The sequence below is a fragment of the Phascolarctos cinereus genome, unplaced genomic scaffold, assembly GCF_003287225.1.
Source record: "Phascolarctos cinereus isolate Bilbo 61053 unplaced genomic scaffold, phaCin_HiC Scaffold_1;HRSCAF=81, whole genome shotgun sequence".
In the NCBI taxonomy this organism is placed as follows: Eukaryota; Metazoa; Chordata; class Mammalia; order Diprotodontia; family Phascolarctidae; genus Phascolarctos; species Phascolarctos cinereus.
This window is the reverse complement of record NW_027555514.1, coordinates 273,080,916-273,096,263: the sequence shown is the minus strand read 5'-3', so window position 1 is coordinate 273,096,263 and position 15,348 is coordinate 273,080,916. Positions and strand designations below refer to the sequence as shown.

General features: G+C 46.4%; 1 protein-coding gene across 1 annotated transcript in view; it reads left to right on the top strand.

Moving 5' to 3' along the window:
• The first annotated feature begins 9,362 nt into the window (after nucleotides 1-9,362).
• NT5DC3 (5'-nucleotidase domain containing 3) overlaps nucleotides 9,363-15,348 on the top strand; it is a 78,060-nt gene continuing 72,074 nt past the window's right edge. The window contains exon 1 of the mRNA XM_020982369.2: nucleotides 9,363-9,857. Coding sequence (XP_020838028.1) covers nucleotides 9,641-9,857 — 217 coding nt within the window. The 5' untranslated portion in view covers nucleotides 9,363-9,640. The remainder of the gene's footprint in view (nucleotides 9,858-15,348) is intronic.

The following is a 15,348-nucleotide window of genomic DNA, read 5'->3' as shown; positions in this document are numbered from 1 at the left end:
TATCTATCTATCTATCTATCTATCTATCTATCTATCTGTCTGTCTGTGTGTCTGTCTGTCTGTGTGTCTGTCTGTCTGTCTGTCTCTGTCTGTCTATCCATCTGTCTGTCTGTCTGTCTATCTATCTATCTGTCTGTGTGTCTGTCTATCTATCTATCTATCTATCTATCTATCTATCTATCTATCTATCTATCTATCTATCTGTCTGTCTGTCTGTCTGTCTGTCTGTCTGTCTGTCTGTCTGTCTATCTATCTGTCTGTCTGTGTGTCTGTCTATCTATCTATCTATCTATCTATCTGTCTGTCTGTCTGTCTGTCTGTCTGTGTCTGTGTGTCTGTCTGTCTGTGTGTCTGTGTGTCTGTCTGTCTATCTGTCTGTCTCTGTATCTGTCTGTCTATCTATCTATCTGTCCGTCTGTGTGTCTGTCTGTCTATCTATCCTCAGTATCTAAAACAGTGGCTTTTGGTTTGGACTTGTGATTTCATCTGTCTAAAAACACTCCACTAAAGTAAATTGGTAATTCATCCATAACTTAGAATCTTAAAGAGTTAACTGAGACCCCAAGAGTTTAAATGACTTGTCCATGGTCACACATCTATGTCAGAAGCAAGAACTGAACCGAGGGCTTCTTGACCCTAAGCATGGCCATCTGTCTCCTGATTCGTGCCAGTTCCCTCTGTAAGGTTACCAGTGGGTGTCAGCCTTGCACAAAGTAGATGCTCGGTGAGCATTTGGCTCATTCTGATTTGTCGCCCCTTCTCCTAGATTGAATATTCAACCTTCCTTACAGTTTAAGAGGCTGGTGACTGGGGCTGCGGGAGAAGTCATCGCAGCACATTCCTATGGACAGGGCCCGGGCTGTGCCTTGCCAGGACCTAGAATCCGTCTCTGACACTGTCCTCATGACCTTGGACAAGGTGCCCAGCCTCCCGTAGGCTTTAGTTTCCTTCTCTGAAAAGTAGAGGGTCAGACTAGATGGCTTTGGAGGTCCCTTCAGGTTCTAGAGCAGTGACCCTGAGAGTACATCTGGCAGGGCACCAAAACTAAATTTTTACATAGGCTGGGGCTTGATTATAAAGCTGGTATTACACACTTGAAGGACAAACGTCGTTAGGGAATCAAGTCCGGTATGAGCAAAGTGGCAAGAGCCCCTGAGTTAATTTACTCACCCAGTGCCATACTACTCAAACTATCCATAGGGGGCTGAGCCAAGACGGCAGACTAAAGGCGGTGGCCCCGCCGAATTCTTACCGTGTGCCCCTCCAAACATCTTTACAATAACGCCTTTGGGGCAGCTAGGCGGCGCAGGGGATAGAGCACCGGCCTTGGAATCAGGAGGGCTTGAGTTCAGATGTGGCCTCAGACTCGCTGTGTGACCCTGGGCAAGTCATTTCACCCCATTGCCCAGCCAAACCAAACAATAACACCTTAAATCAAATCTTGGAGTATCAGAGATAAAAGGTCAGGGTGAAACGTTGAAGGAGAGGTCTGTGAAGCGCTGGGCGGAGGCTTATCCAGCGTGCACATAGGATGTGGCCGCAGCAGTAGCTTCAGGCGCTTTCAGCACAGAGATGGTAGGGGTGGGGGCAGACAACTGGTCAGAAAGAGATTACAGGGGACCCTCTGCTGGCACTGGGTGCAGTCGGTGCTGAGTAGAAACTGTATCGGTCATATGCAGTTCTGGGTCCCAGTTCCAGGGCCAAGAGGAGTGCTAGTGCTTCAAGCTGCAGGGGACCAGGGGCCCTTCCTGGGTAAAGACCAAATTACAGACCAGGAGGGCAGTGACTATACCTCTCCTAGGATCACACCACCTTGGAAGTACCAAAAGCTTGTAGACTCCCCAGAACTGGCTTTGAAAACAGTAGCACAAAAAAAGACTGAAACTTGAGATAGTGCTTCCCCACCCCAAGGTAAGCGAAAACCAGCTTTAATGTGAAGTTCAAAGTCAAGAAATAGGCTGGAAAAAATGAGCAAACAACAAAAAAGGACCCCAAAATGCTACTGTAGTGGCCGGGAAGACCAAGACATAAACCTAGAGGAAGATAACACTGTGAAAAAAACTACAAGTAAACCCTCAAAGAAGAATGTTGATTGGACCCAAGCCCAACAAGAATTCCTGGAAGAGTTAAAGAAAGAGCTAAGAATGCCAGAAGAAAAATTAGGAAAAGAAATGAGAGTGATGTGAGAAAATTATAAAAAAAAAAACAGCGTGGTAAAAGAGGCACAATAAATTGAAGAAAATAATATTTTAAAAAACAGAATTGGCCTACTGGTAAAAGAGGCATAAAAAAGCACAGAAGAAAATAATTCCTTAAGAAATAAAATAGGCCAAATGGAAAAAGAGGTAAAAAGTTCACTGAAGAAAATAATTCCTTAAAAATTAGAATTGGGCAATTAGAGTTCAGAAACAACAAAGCAAATTCAAAAGAATGAAAAAATAGAAGAAAATGTGAAATATCTTATTGGAAAAACAACTGATCTGGAATATGGATCAAGGAGAGATAATTTGAGAATTATTGGACAACCAGTGAGCCACGAGCCTAGACATCACATTTGAAGAAATTATAAAGGAAAACTTGTCCTGATATCTTAGATCCAGAGGGTAAAATAGAAATGGAAAAAAATCCACTGATCACCTCCTGAAAGCCATCTCAAAATGAAAACTCTCAGGAATATTATAGTTAAAATCCAGAGCTTCCAGGTCAAGGAGAAAATATTGCAGGCAGCTAGAAAGAAACAATTCAAATGTTGTGGAACCACAGTCAGGATCACACAAGATTTAGCAGCTTCCACATTAAAGGAACAGAGAGCTTAGAATATGATATGGCAGAAGGCAAAGGAGTTAAAATTACAACCAAGAAAAACCTACATAGCAAAACTGAGTATAATCCTTCAGGGGGAAAAATTGATATTTAATGCATTCCTGATGAAAAGACCAGAGCTGAATAGGAAATTTGACTTTCAAACACAAGATACAATAAGGTCAAACTGTTTATATTCCTATATGGGAAGATGATTCATATAACTCCTAAGAACTTTATCATTATTAGGACAGTTAAAAGGAGTTTACATAGACAGAAGGCATGGGTGTAAGTTAATTTTGTTGAAATGATCTCCAAAAAAATGAAGGTGTGAGAAAGAGGGATGCACTGGGAGAAGGAGGAAGGAAGAAGTAGAAGGGACAGGGGGAAATTTTCTCAGATAAAAGAGACACACAAGGAATTCCTTTTACTAGTGGAGGGGAAATTGGGATTGGTGATGGGCAAAGAGGGAAGAACACACACACACACACACAAACACAGAGTTATCTCTAGAAATCTATCATACCCAGTAGAGAAATAGAAGAGAAAGGGGATAAGAGAAAGAGGAGGGGGCAATAAAAGGGAGGGTGGGTTAAAGGAGGCAGTAATTAGAAGCAAAATAGAGCAAAATGGACATTTGAGGAGGGACAAGATAAGAGAGAGAATAAGAAACAGAAAATGGGATGAAAAAACATATAGTAATTATCACAATGAATGTGAATGGGACAAGCTCACCTATAAAACAGAAGTGAATAGCAGAACAGATTAGAAATCAGAATCTAACAACCAATTCTGGTTTGAACCCAGAGTCTGCCTAACTCCCAGGTTAAGTGTTTTATTTTCTTCTGAGGCATATGGAAACTCCCATGGTGGACCCCAGCAATGGCCCATTCAGACCAACATTCTGCCTTCAACAAGTCCCAGCAGATGGATCACAAGAGGACCTGACCATTCTCTGATAGGACCCTCAAAGATTAGGCATTTCAAGGATTATATTAATATCTAACATAGCTTTAAGATTTGCAGAGTGCTTTATATATGTTACCTCTTTTGATCCTTACAACCACCCAGGGAGGTAGGTACTCATCTTCATTTTACAGATGAGGAAACTGAGGCATACAGCGGTTAAGTGACTTGACCAAGGTCACACAGTAAGAGGCAGGATTCAAATTCAGGTCTTTCTACTTCCAGGTCCAGCATTCTATCCACTGTACCACCTCCTCCCCTACTTGGGACCATCCCGTGAAAGTTGTTAACTAGAGCAAACCCCTACAGTATGCCTCCCAACACTTTGATATAGGTAAAATCAGGCTAAAATTAACATTAAAGACAGCCTTAAAGGGGGAGAGAAGTTTTAAAAAAAAAAAAGGAAGAGGAGCAAGGTACACTTTGAGGAGCTTAGCTCCCAGCTTAGCCTTGATGATTTACTGAAAGGCAGCTCCAGGGGTGGAAGAAACATTGGGTTGAGACGACAAGGGTTGAAACTGTGGCTTTGTTCTTTCCCCTGTAGCAGACTGCTCACTTCATTTCTTGGAGTCTCTGTCTTCTGTAAAATGAGGGACCTTAAAGGTGTCCTTCACCTACACAGTTCTATAATAGTGGTGGGGTTGGGAATGGGGATGTATGCTACAAATAAATGATGTTATGTGTTTGTTTATACAATCAGTTACAGCATCAATTAAATATGGCCCCCTACTGCCTCCCTGAGTCTCTTCTTCTTCTTCTTCTTCTTCTTCTTCTTTTCTTCTTCTTTCTTCTTCTTCTTCTTCTTCTTCTTCTTCTTCTTCTTCTTCTTCGCTGTTTGGTGAGGCAATTGAGGTTAAGTGACTTGCCCAGGGTCACACAGCTAGTAACTGTCAAGTGTCTGAGGCCAGATTTGAACTCGGGTCCTTCTGACTCCAAGGCCAGAGCTCTAACCACTGCACCACCTAGCTGCCCCCTGAGTTTCTTTTAAAGCAACAGAATCTTGGAAACTCCAGACAGCCACACTCCAGGAATAGCTCTGAGCATATCACGGTTCACACAGTAGTCATATAGTCAGTGGAAAAGATGATTGGAAGCTGCCCAGAGCAGAAATCCCTCTGTGGAGCTCTGTGTGATGCTTTCCACCCCCCTCAGTTCTGCATTTAGTTACTCACTACCTCATTTTTTAGATTTCTTTGCTTCTATGCTCTTCCTGCAGGAAGGTTTTTTTCCCCCCTTAAATGCTTCAAGCGAGTGCTTAGAGAAGCAATTTCAGGATTTCAAAATAAAATTTATGATTCTATAATCTGCGTATTTCCAGGTATCTCAGTGGGTTTTATGCATGTCAAACAAATCCAGTTAGCATTGGTACTTTGTTAGGGATACAAAGGCTGGTTTAACCATTTCAGCCCTCAGGGAGCTTACATTCTAGAAGTGGTGGTGGTGGGGAAACCATGTCTACAGATAAAGGGAAAAACTACATACAGAATAAATGCAAAGTAATTTGCCCAGCCAAGGAAAAGCAATAAGCCTTGGGGAAAAAGTGGGGTGAATTCTGTAGGAGGCTGCCTTTGAAGGGAGCTCAGAATTCTTAGAGGCAGAGGAGAGGAGGCTGAACATTCTATGGTAAATAGGCTGAAATAAAGGCATGGAGGTACGAGAAAGAATTTTAATAGCATGTTTAATTGGAATTCACATTCAATGTAAGCAATGCATATAGACCCTAGAAAGGGTTGGGAAATTGAAAAAACCAAACAACCCTCTAGACTGTCATAGGGAATCACTGGTATTGGGAGTCAGTGCTGGTTGCTTTATGTCTCAGTAATTAAAGTTACTCTGAAAAGAGGCATCATGGCGTCACGGATGGACGACTGGTGTCAGTCAGGAAAACCTGGGTTCAAATCCTGTCTTTGACCCGTACTGATGGTGTGACTCTGGGCAAGCCAGCTAAGCTCTTAAGGCCCCAGTCAACTGAATAATTATGGAAGACTCCTCTTCCTGAGTTCAGATCTGGCCTCAGACACTCATTAGCTGGGTGACCCTGGGCAAGTCACTTAACCCTGTTTACCTCAGTTTATACATCTGTAAAATGAACTGGAGAAGGGAATGGCAAATCACTTCTGTATCTTTGCCAAGAAAACTCCAAATCGCGTCACAGAGAGTCAGCCATGACTGAAAAACAATTAAACAAAAAGCTGCATTGATAGATGGAAGTTTTTATTCCAGTGAAACCAATCACAACATGTACATCTGGAGTCAGTCGTGAGCTCATGCTTGTTTTGTGACCGCAGTGAAATGAGTTAAAGGAAGACACATCCCACATTAGCCTGAACAAGGCTGATAACAAGAGCTACCATCAGAAATTCCTTGTGCTATCAAAGCACAAAGGGGAATAGCTCTGGAGGCTCTGAGCTCCCTTTTTGGCTGTCAGAGGCAACTCTTTCCACTAGTGGATGTACTTCAAGCATTGAATGTCAACTTATTTTCTTTCTTCTGCTGGTGGGGGATGGAAGAAGGCTCAGCTGAATAGGCTGAATGCAGGTCACGTATGATTGTTGTGTTCTTGCATGTTCTAGATTGGGGGGACACTAGAAAAGGGGTCTGTGTGTGGGAGCAATGGCCAGCAAGTGGTCAACAGTCCCTCCACCCCCCAACTTATTCTCTGTCATGTTTCAGATTTAAGAGTACTGCCCTCTCTAAAGATCTCTTCTTGCACTCTTGGTCAGATTTGTTAATAGTACTGCTCCGGGAAGGGATTTGCGGTGTAGAAACCTCTCCTTTCTAGCCACAATGCTAAGAACCTCTAAGCAGTGGACAGAAGAATGCTCGACCCCACTGGATAAATAAATGACTTTTCTCCAAGGAGAGGGAGACTGATACTTAATGGGACCAGCAAGCATGTGAATTTTCAGGGAAATTTCTAGCTCACTATAAATATTCATGGAAGTCCTAGATTTGGAACTTTTGCTGTTGTTCATTTGTTTGAGTCACAGCTAACTCTTCATGAGCCCATTTGGGGTTTTCTTGGTGAAGATACTGGAGTGATTTGCCATTTCCTTCTCCAGCTCATTTTTTTTTATAGATGAGGAAACTGAGGCAAACAGGGTTAAGTGACTTGCCCAGGGTTACACTGCTAGTAAGAGGCCAGATCTGAAGTCAGGAAGATGAGTCTTCCCTCCAGCCCTAGCACTCTGTGCACTATGATGCCACCTGGCTGCCCCAGAGTTAGAGCTAGAAGAGACCAGAGTCCATTGAGTCTAACTTTTTTCATTTTACAGATGAGGAAAATGAGGATCAGAGGTTAGTGACTTGCCCAGTCACAGAGCTGGTAAGTATCTGGGCTAATATGTGAACCCAGGTCTTCCTGATGCAGCTATAAATTGAAGATCTAATTCTTAACAGTAACCATAAAGAGAGACACACAAATATTCCAATAAACAGGATGTCATTAGATGACTTCTCCAGGCTTCACATAGGGCTACTTTGAGATAAGGCCATGCAGGCTTCCCTAAACTAAAGAGAGGGAAAGAGAAGAAGAGGGAGGAGGAGGAGGAAGAAGAGGAGGAGGAGGAGGAGACAGAGAGAAAGAGACAGAGAGACAGAGAGACAGAGACTGTACTAAATAAAGGACAGGTTAATTCTGAATGAAGAGCTCCAACCCAGGTAACAAGAGTTACCTTTTCAGATCTGTCATTGTGACAATGCTATCCCCTTAATCTGAGATCTGTTGTTTTGGGAGAAACCAAGTCAGGGGAAAGAGCAAATTATCTTGGCTCTGCTCTAGTACAGGCAACCGAGATGATAGTGATATTTTTAAAAATTTTTTTCTGATAGTGATGTTGTTTACTAGGCTAGCTAATAAGGCAGGGAAGTGGGGAACAGTATCAGCTGACCACATCATCGCCTTTCATGATAAGGCTTCATTCAACTTTAGCCACTTAATTGGTGGGTGAAGCCACACACTGAGAACTTGGCTATTGCCCTGGTTTTCTGTACTCTTTGGAGGGCTATGTCATTAAGTTTTCATGGAGAGCTCTCAATCTGAAAGTCTTGTAGGTACAGTAGGGAGATAGGTAATTAGTGGGGTCCACAAACACTCATCCTAAGGGGAGGTGAAGATGATTCTACATCTGAGGTAAGGCTCTTTCCCCTGACTCAGTTGGAACCCTCAGGGCTTTGCAAGATCCCATGACTAAGGCATGTAACACATCTGGAGACCAAGTGCCTCTTCAAAGGCACTTGAAGACTTGAGCTTCTTCAAACTGATGTAGGCTGATTATTGGATGGACAGATATGGTTCAGCAATAGGCCTGTACTGGGAACTTTTTCACTTGGTAGGCAGGACACAGGTAGAAGCATAGCTATTGAGACTTTCCAACCAGGGGATTCTTAACTTGGGATCATGGATAGATTTCAGAGGGTTCATAAACTCGAAGAGAGGAAAAAAATTCACTAACCCCTAACGGAAATGTGACATTTCCCCTTCAGTTATGAGTTTAGGCAACAAAGCCAGATACTGAGGAGTCTATAAGCTTCACAGACTGCTAAGGTGGCCTAGGACACACAAAAAGTTCAGAACCTTTGCTTTATACTATGATGGAAGCCTTCACCTGATGAGGCCTTAGTGGAGGGCTCTTTTCTAATTGGCAGGCAGCTAGGAGGCACAGTGAATAGAGTGATGGGGCTTGGAATTAGGAAGACCTGAGTTTAAATTTGACTTCAGACACCCACCTGTGTGACCCTGGGAAAGTCACTTAACTCTGTGTGCCTCAGTTCCCTCATCTGTAAAATGAGCTGGAGAAGGAAATAACCATTCCTGTATCTCTGCCAAGAAAATCCGAAATGGGGTCAGAAAGAGTAAACAGGACTAAAAACCACCGAACTTTCTAACTAGTGGAAATGACACGGGGATCATTACTGTTGTTAAAATCATTTTGACATTGAGGACTGCGGGATGAAGACACTTCAGAGGCCATCCAGGCCTTATTTTACAGCTGAGAAAATTGAAGTCCAGGGAGAAGTGACTTGCACAAGGTTCGTGTGTCAGAGGTGGCATTTGAACCCTGATCCTCTGATCCCACACTCGGGTATTTTTATGAACGGAGGATGTTGCAATGCTTGGAATTAGGGTTAGGAATAGGAATACAGGGAGGTGAGGCCACACACTTTCGAATTCGGGCTCCTGGTCCACATCCAGGGTTCTCAGCCCCAGCAGCTACTTCCTTCTTCGAAACCTTCCTCTCGGCACTTTTGAGTGCAGGCTGAATTCACCCCATTAAGCTGAATGTCCCGAAGCAGCGAGCACAGGAACGGAGAGCTCTGAGGGCCGCCTCGCAGCCCCGGGTGGGGGACGGGAAACAGGTGTTCCTGGCTCCCAGCCAGGTGCAGTCTCGAGGGGCTCGGGGCTAAGCTCTTCCTCGCACGCTTCTCCCCAGACTGAGCTCGCGTTTCCAAGGCTAGTGCCGGGAGGGTGGGGGTGGAGGAGGCCGAAGGGCGCTGTCGCTCTCGCCCGGCCGCTCTTTGCATTGGCTCTGGAGACGCCCCTGGCTCAGCCTCCCCGCACCGCCCCCGGTGCCACCTTGCACCAATGCCCTGGTGCTCTCCCCAAACTGCCTCCTCCCGTAGGCCAGGTTCGGAGCGAAGGCCGCCGCTGCCACCGCCGCGAGGAAGTGACTTCAGCCGGCCTCCCGGGGGAGCCCGGGAGCCCCCCGCGGCCCAGGCGTGAGGCTGCGCGGCCCCCTGGCCGGGAGCGCCCCGCCCCGGCCGGCAGCGGAGCCGCCACGTGCTTGCAGACGCAGCCGCTGCCAGGCTCCCGGGGAGCTGCAGACAGGCGGCCGGAGCTCGGGGGGCAGGTAGATTGCGGGCGTACGGCGGCATGGCAGCGGCGGCCGGACCCCGGCTGAGCGGCCGGGCGGCGGCGGCGGCGATGCGAGGTCTGCTGGGCGTCTGCCTTCGGGGAGCCCCGGCCCCCGCTCCTGCGGCCGCGAGCCTCAGTTGTAGCGCCAGGGGCTTCTGCACGGCGGCCGGAGCTGCCCCGGACATGAAGAGTTACCTGTGGGAGCGCTACAGGGAGGCCAAGCGGGGCACGGAGGGTGAGTGTGGCAGGCGTGCTGCGGGGCCCGCGGAGCTGAGCCCGGCTCTGGCCAGTGTCCACCCTCCCGGGGCAGCGTCCACCTTTCTGGGCCAGCGGTCCACCCCTCCCGGGCCAGCGCCCCCGCCCCCCCCCCGGTCAGCATCAACGCCTCCGTGGCCAGCGTCCCCCCCTCCCGGGCCAGTGGTCCCCTCCTCCCGGGTCAGCGGCCCCTCCCGCCCCCCCGCCAGCATCTACTCCTCCAGGGCCAGCATTCCCCCCTCTCCCGGGCCAGCGGTACCCCCCCCGGCTGGCGTCCCCCCTCCTGGGCCAGCGTCCCCCTTCCCGGGCCAGCGGTCCACCCCTCCCGGGCCAGCGTCCCCCCCCCCGGGCCATTCCACCTCTCCCGGGTCAGTGGTCCATCTGGAGGGTGGTCTAGGGAGGTGGGGGCGGGGGGAGAGGCTCCTCTGGCTACCTCCCGGTTCACGGCGGGGGCGGGGCTGCTGCCGAGCTTGCTTTCAGTTCACTGGGGCAGACCTTTGTTTTGAGCATCTACTTAGGGCCAGGCGCTTTTCTTCTCCGGGATTGGAGCATTTGCTCTGTTCAAACGGTTTGCACTAAGGGTCTGGAGGATACTCTGCGTATTAACATCAGTGAAGGGTGAATTTTCTCCCGCGGTGGCCACGTAGCTAGGCTGAGGTTCCTGGAAAGGAGCAGGTGGATGCTGGGATCCAGGTTGAAGCCAGCAGGATTTGATCTTTAGGGAAGCAGGAGCATCTGTATCCCCCTTGCCAACCCTTTCATGCCCTCATACTGATTAGCGTTGAACTTGACTTTCCAGAAGCAGTCATCTCTCGGTATTGTCCCAGGGAAAGTTTGCAAATGTGTCCCTTAGAAACTTTTAAACTTGTCTTCTAGGCAAAGAGCTCTTCCTCCCCTCCCCCACCCCCATTCCCCTGCTGCATCCTCCCTGCCTTTCCTTCTCTCCCTTTCCCTCTCAGTGTGTCTCTTCTATCTCTCCTTTCCCCCTCCCCCCTCAACCCCTTGGTGATGTAAACAAGCAAACAAAAAAATACTACAGTTCCGTGCTATTCAGAGATCCTGAGGTATTGTGGTCCAGCAGGGATGGTTTGTTCTCAGCTGTTCTTCAGAAAGAGAGGGGACTGTCAGCCTGGCTGGCAACTCCTGCTTGTCTGAGGAAGACTTTGATTTTTCAAGCATCTGCTGCCGAGATGGTTGGCAATAAGGGTGGGCTGTATGTTTTGGTTATGTATTAACCTCCATGAAGAGGGGCCTTTCTGGGCGTGAGAAAAATCAAAGTCAGCATGGCCCTGTTGCTAAGCAGTTGGTGACCATCACCTTGCTGCACCTCCTGTGCTAGTGGGCTGTGAGCTCTCTTGGAATTGAAAAAACCAAAAACATGTGTTTCAGCCTTTGTACGGTTGTTAGTGATACTTTCCAACAATCATACAAAGACTGAAGCAAGTGTTTTTGGCTTTTTCAATCCCAAGATTCCAGGAGAGAGAGGAATTTCCAAGTTTCCTTTAGCCAGAACACAAATATGCTTTTCAGTACTGGGGTCACCATGTCTTCAGTCAGGAGCCTTACTATTAGCCCATTACTTTGCGCTTCCTCTCCGTGGGCCTTGATTACTTCATTTGTGAGATGATGATAAACATCTGATCTGGCAGCATCAAAGCCAAGGACAGTGGAAGGAACACTGGACCAGGAGTCATAGAATCCTAAGATTTAGAACAGAAAGGACCTTTAGAGGCCATCTAGTTCAAACTCCTCATTTTATAAGTAAATTGAGGCCTAATGAGAGGGAATGACTTATCCAAAGTCACTCAGTAAGTGCCAGAGTCAGGATTAGAACCCAGGTCCTCTGGCACCATTCAGTCTTTGTATAGTGTGGCTTAATCCATTCCTTTTAGGCAGAGCAGGTATTTTGTACTTTGTTACAGATGAGGCAGTTGAGATTGGTCCAAGGTCACATGGTGATAGGACCAGAACCCATTTTTCCTGTCTTTTTTAAGTTCACTTCCCTCCAGACTATTCAGGGGGATAAATGAGGGACCATGTGAAATGGAGTTTGAAGCACCGAATTCTGCTGCTTGCTCTGGGTGTCGTCCTGGCTGTCATGTGATCTCTCTGTACCTCAGTTTTCATACCTGTAAAATGAAGCAGTTGGACTAGATGGGAGTTTTTAACCTGGAGTTTGTGAAGTTGCTTTTTTATTTTGTCAGATATTTTGGGAACTGGATTTCAGCAGAATTGGTTTCCTTTGTAGTTCTTTTTGGTTTATTACATGCACTTACAAACATGATTCCCAGAAGGGTCCATGGACTTCCCCAGTCTGACTGACTGTCCAAGGGGGCCAGGACACGGAGAAGGTGAAGAACTCCTTTCCCCCCATCCCAAACCACGTGACCTTCATTCTGCCTCTGCTCGGCAGTACAGCTGTGGCCTTGGGGAATCGCTTCACTTTTCTCTGGCTGTAAAAACAAGGACAAGATGAACCTTGAAGTTCCGTTGAGCTCTAAAATTCTGTAATTTAAGAAATGAGCATCTCGTCTCATTTCTTACCACTAAATGTTCTGCTAATGGTGAGATGACAAGAGCTGGCAGTTTGGTGGCACTGGGAGATTTGCAAAGGCAAACATTGTGTTCCCATCGTTCCAGCTTGAACTCCACTTGAGCAGTTGGTTTTTTTCCTCTAATTGGGGCTTGCCCTGCACTTGTATTGCTTCTCAAATGGAAGCTTGTTTAGAAGCTTTCTTTCTCTTCTGTCCCTCCATATCTCTCTCTCTCTCCCCCTCACTTTCTCTCTCCCCCACCTTCTCCCTCTCTTTCCCCCCTCGCTTTCTCTCCCTCTCTCCTTCTCCCTCTCTTTCCCTCTCTCTTTCCTCTTCTCTCCCCTCCTCCTTCCTCCTCCCTCTTCCCCTCCCCCCACCCTCCTCTTTCTGTCTCTTACATGCACCTATCCAGAGCTCAGTTATCCATAATGCACTTGAGAACCAGGAAAAAAAAACAATCAGGCTTCTCCCCATCCCAAACAGATGCTGCCGGCTCTTTTTGTAACATTGGACACATTCACTTGCTTTCTTGGAGAAGGTCCTTAGTCTCTTTCCTGGTGACTACACTTGCTTTACCCCTAAATTCTACTCCTATCACGTAATACAAAACAACCATTGTATGTGTATGTGTATATATGTGTGTGTGTGTGTGTGTGTGTGTGTGTGTGTGTCTGAATCTTGGTGATTTGTTTTTTAAGCCCAACATAGATTAGAAGCAGATGTTTGGAAGTGTGTTTTTTGGTATCGGGGAGACCAAACCCATCCCAGGGACAAGTGGCAGCAGGTAAAATTAAGGGAAGACGCAAGGATTTGCTAGGCATGGGAGCAAATGGCCATCACACACCGTAGCAGATCTGCAGGCATCAAGGCACTGCAATGCAGCCATTGATAGAAGGGGGGGCATTATCAGAACTGGAAGGGACGTTGGGGAGCATCTGGCCCAGCCTTTGGCCTCACAGATGGAGAAAACGAAGGTCGGGGAGTGACTTCTTTGAGGCCACATGATTAGTAAGCCTGAGAGACAGGGCCCACCCAATGCTTTGCCTCTGGAGCTGTTGACCTTTTTGCATGGTGGTGGTAGAGTGTCAGCTTCTTGAGGATGGGGGGACTGTTTTTCCTAGAATAGAGACTGGCACAAGTAGGTGCTTAATAAATGCCCCTTTAATGAATTGTTGGAGTCCCCAGTTTGCCATCTGCAGATCTTGTTTGCAGAGTTGTTTGCGTGGTTAGACCATAAGCTTCTCCTAAGCCTGGCATTTAGTACAGCCCTTGGCACATGTAGGGACTTAATAAATGCGTGTTGACTTGTTGTTGAGGGATGTAAATTAATTCACTTCAACAAATACAAATCAATTCAATTCAGTAAATGGTTTATCATGAAGCTACTATTTTTCAGGTCTTGTGATAGGGGCTGGGGATTACAAATAGGAAACATTCTGGAATCAGAAGACTTGTATTCCTCAATTCAAATCCGGCCTTGGACTCTTCCTGGCTGGGTGACAAGTCACTTCACCTTGTTTGCCTCAGTTTCCTCATCTGTAAATGAGTTGGAGAAGGAAATGGCAAATCACTCCAGTATGTGCCAAGAAAACCCCAAATGAGGTCACGGAGAATCAGATGTGGCTGAAATGACTGAACAAAGTACAAAATAGTTTCAAAGAGAGAGAAGATGCTAAGGGTGGAGAGGGTGAGATCAGGGAAGTCCTCCTGGAGAAAGTGGTACCTGATTTGTCATTTGGAAGAAGCTCAAGAGTTTTTGAGACAGAGATGAAGAAAAGAGTGCGTTAGGGGCATAGGAGACCACAGTGCAAATTGGTAAACAGCCCAAAGAATGATCTTTCCCACCTCAGGGCTCTTTCCCTTTCCCCTTTTTTTTGAGGTCTTTGCTGAACTGAGGCTTCTGTGTTAAACTCCATCTGTGACCTGTGCCTCAAGGCTGTAATCAAAGCTAACCTCGGTTTCCCCTCCTTTTTCCCCTTTGCTTTGTACTTTGGAAATATGGTGCTTCTTCGTATGTTAGATTAAACCCCATGAAAGGAACCTTTGTGTCCTTAAGGAAGTTCAAGTTTATAACCAGCCATTAGCCAACCATGTAGATAGTGTGGCTCTTGTTTTCTGCTACAACAGTGAATTAATTCAAGGGCATCTGATGCACAGACATAGCTGACTTGTAGAGCCAAGAATCCTGTGTTTAGAATCACAAGACCTGAGTTGGAATCCTGGCCCTGCCACTTATTAGCTTAGTGACCTGAAGCAAGTTGTGAAGTGACTCTGTGTCTCAGTTTCCACATCTATAAAATGGGGCTTAATGTACTTGCCAGCTTCCCTCACAGAGGAATCAGATAGAATTTAATGGTAGCTAACGTCGATGTAACATTGTGTTTGGCAAAGTACTTTGCCTACATTAGCTCATTTGATCCTCACAGTGTACTGGTAAGGGAGGTGCCATTTTTGTCAGCTATTTTATGTATGGGAAAACTGAGGCTGAGAGAGGTGAATGACTTGTCCAGGGTCATACCTGGGCAATGTCTAATAAATAATGTGTAATAAAACCTCTTAGGCAGGATTTATACTCAGGTCTTCCTGACTCTAGGCCTGGCACTCTGTTTACTGTGCCACCCAGCACTTACTTTCTCTTCCTACCAGTTATTTTCTGCTGGTTCCCTCTCTGCTGCTTACAATTGTACCCAAGTCTCCCCTATCTTCAAAAAACTTTCACTAGATTCTATCCTCATCAGAGCTGCGATCCTATGTCTTTCCTCCCCTTTTCAGCTAAACTTCCCAAGAAAGCTATCTGTGTTCACTGCCTTTGTCTCTCTCTTTAAAAAAAAAATTCCTTTTACTTATTATGATATTGAAATCAAGCAACATGAACATTTCCCCACACAAAGCAGAACTGAAAAAGAGGATTGCATGTGACAGCGAATCTGTACTGTG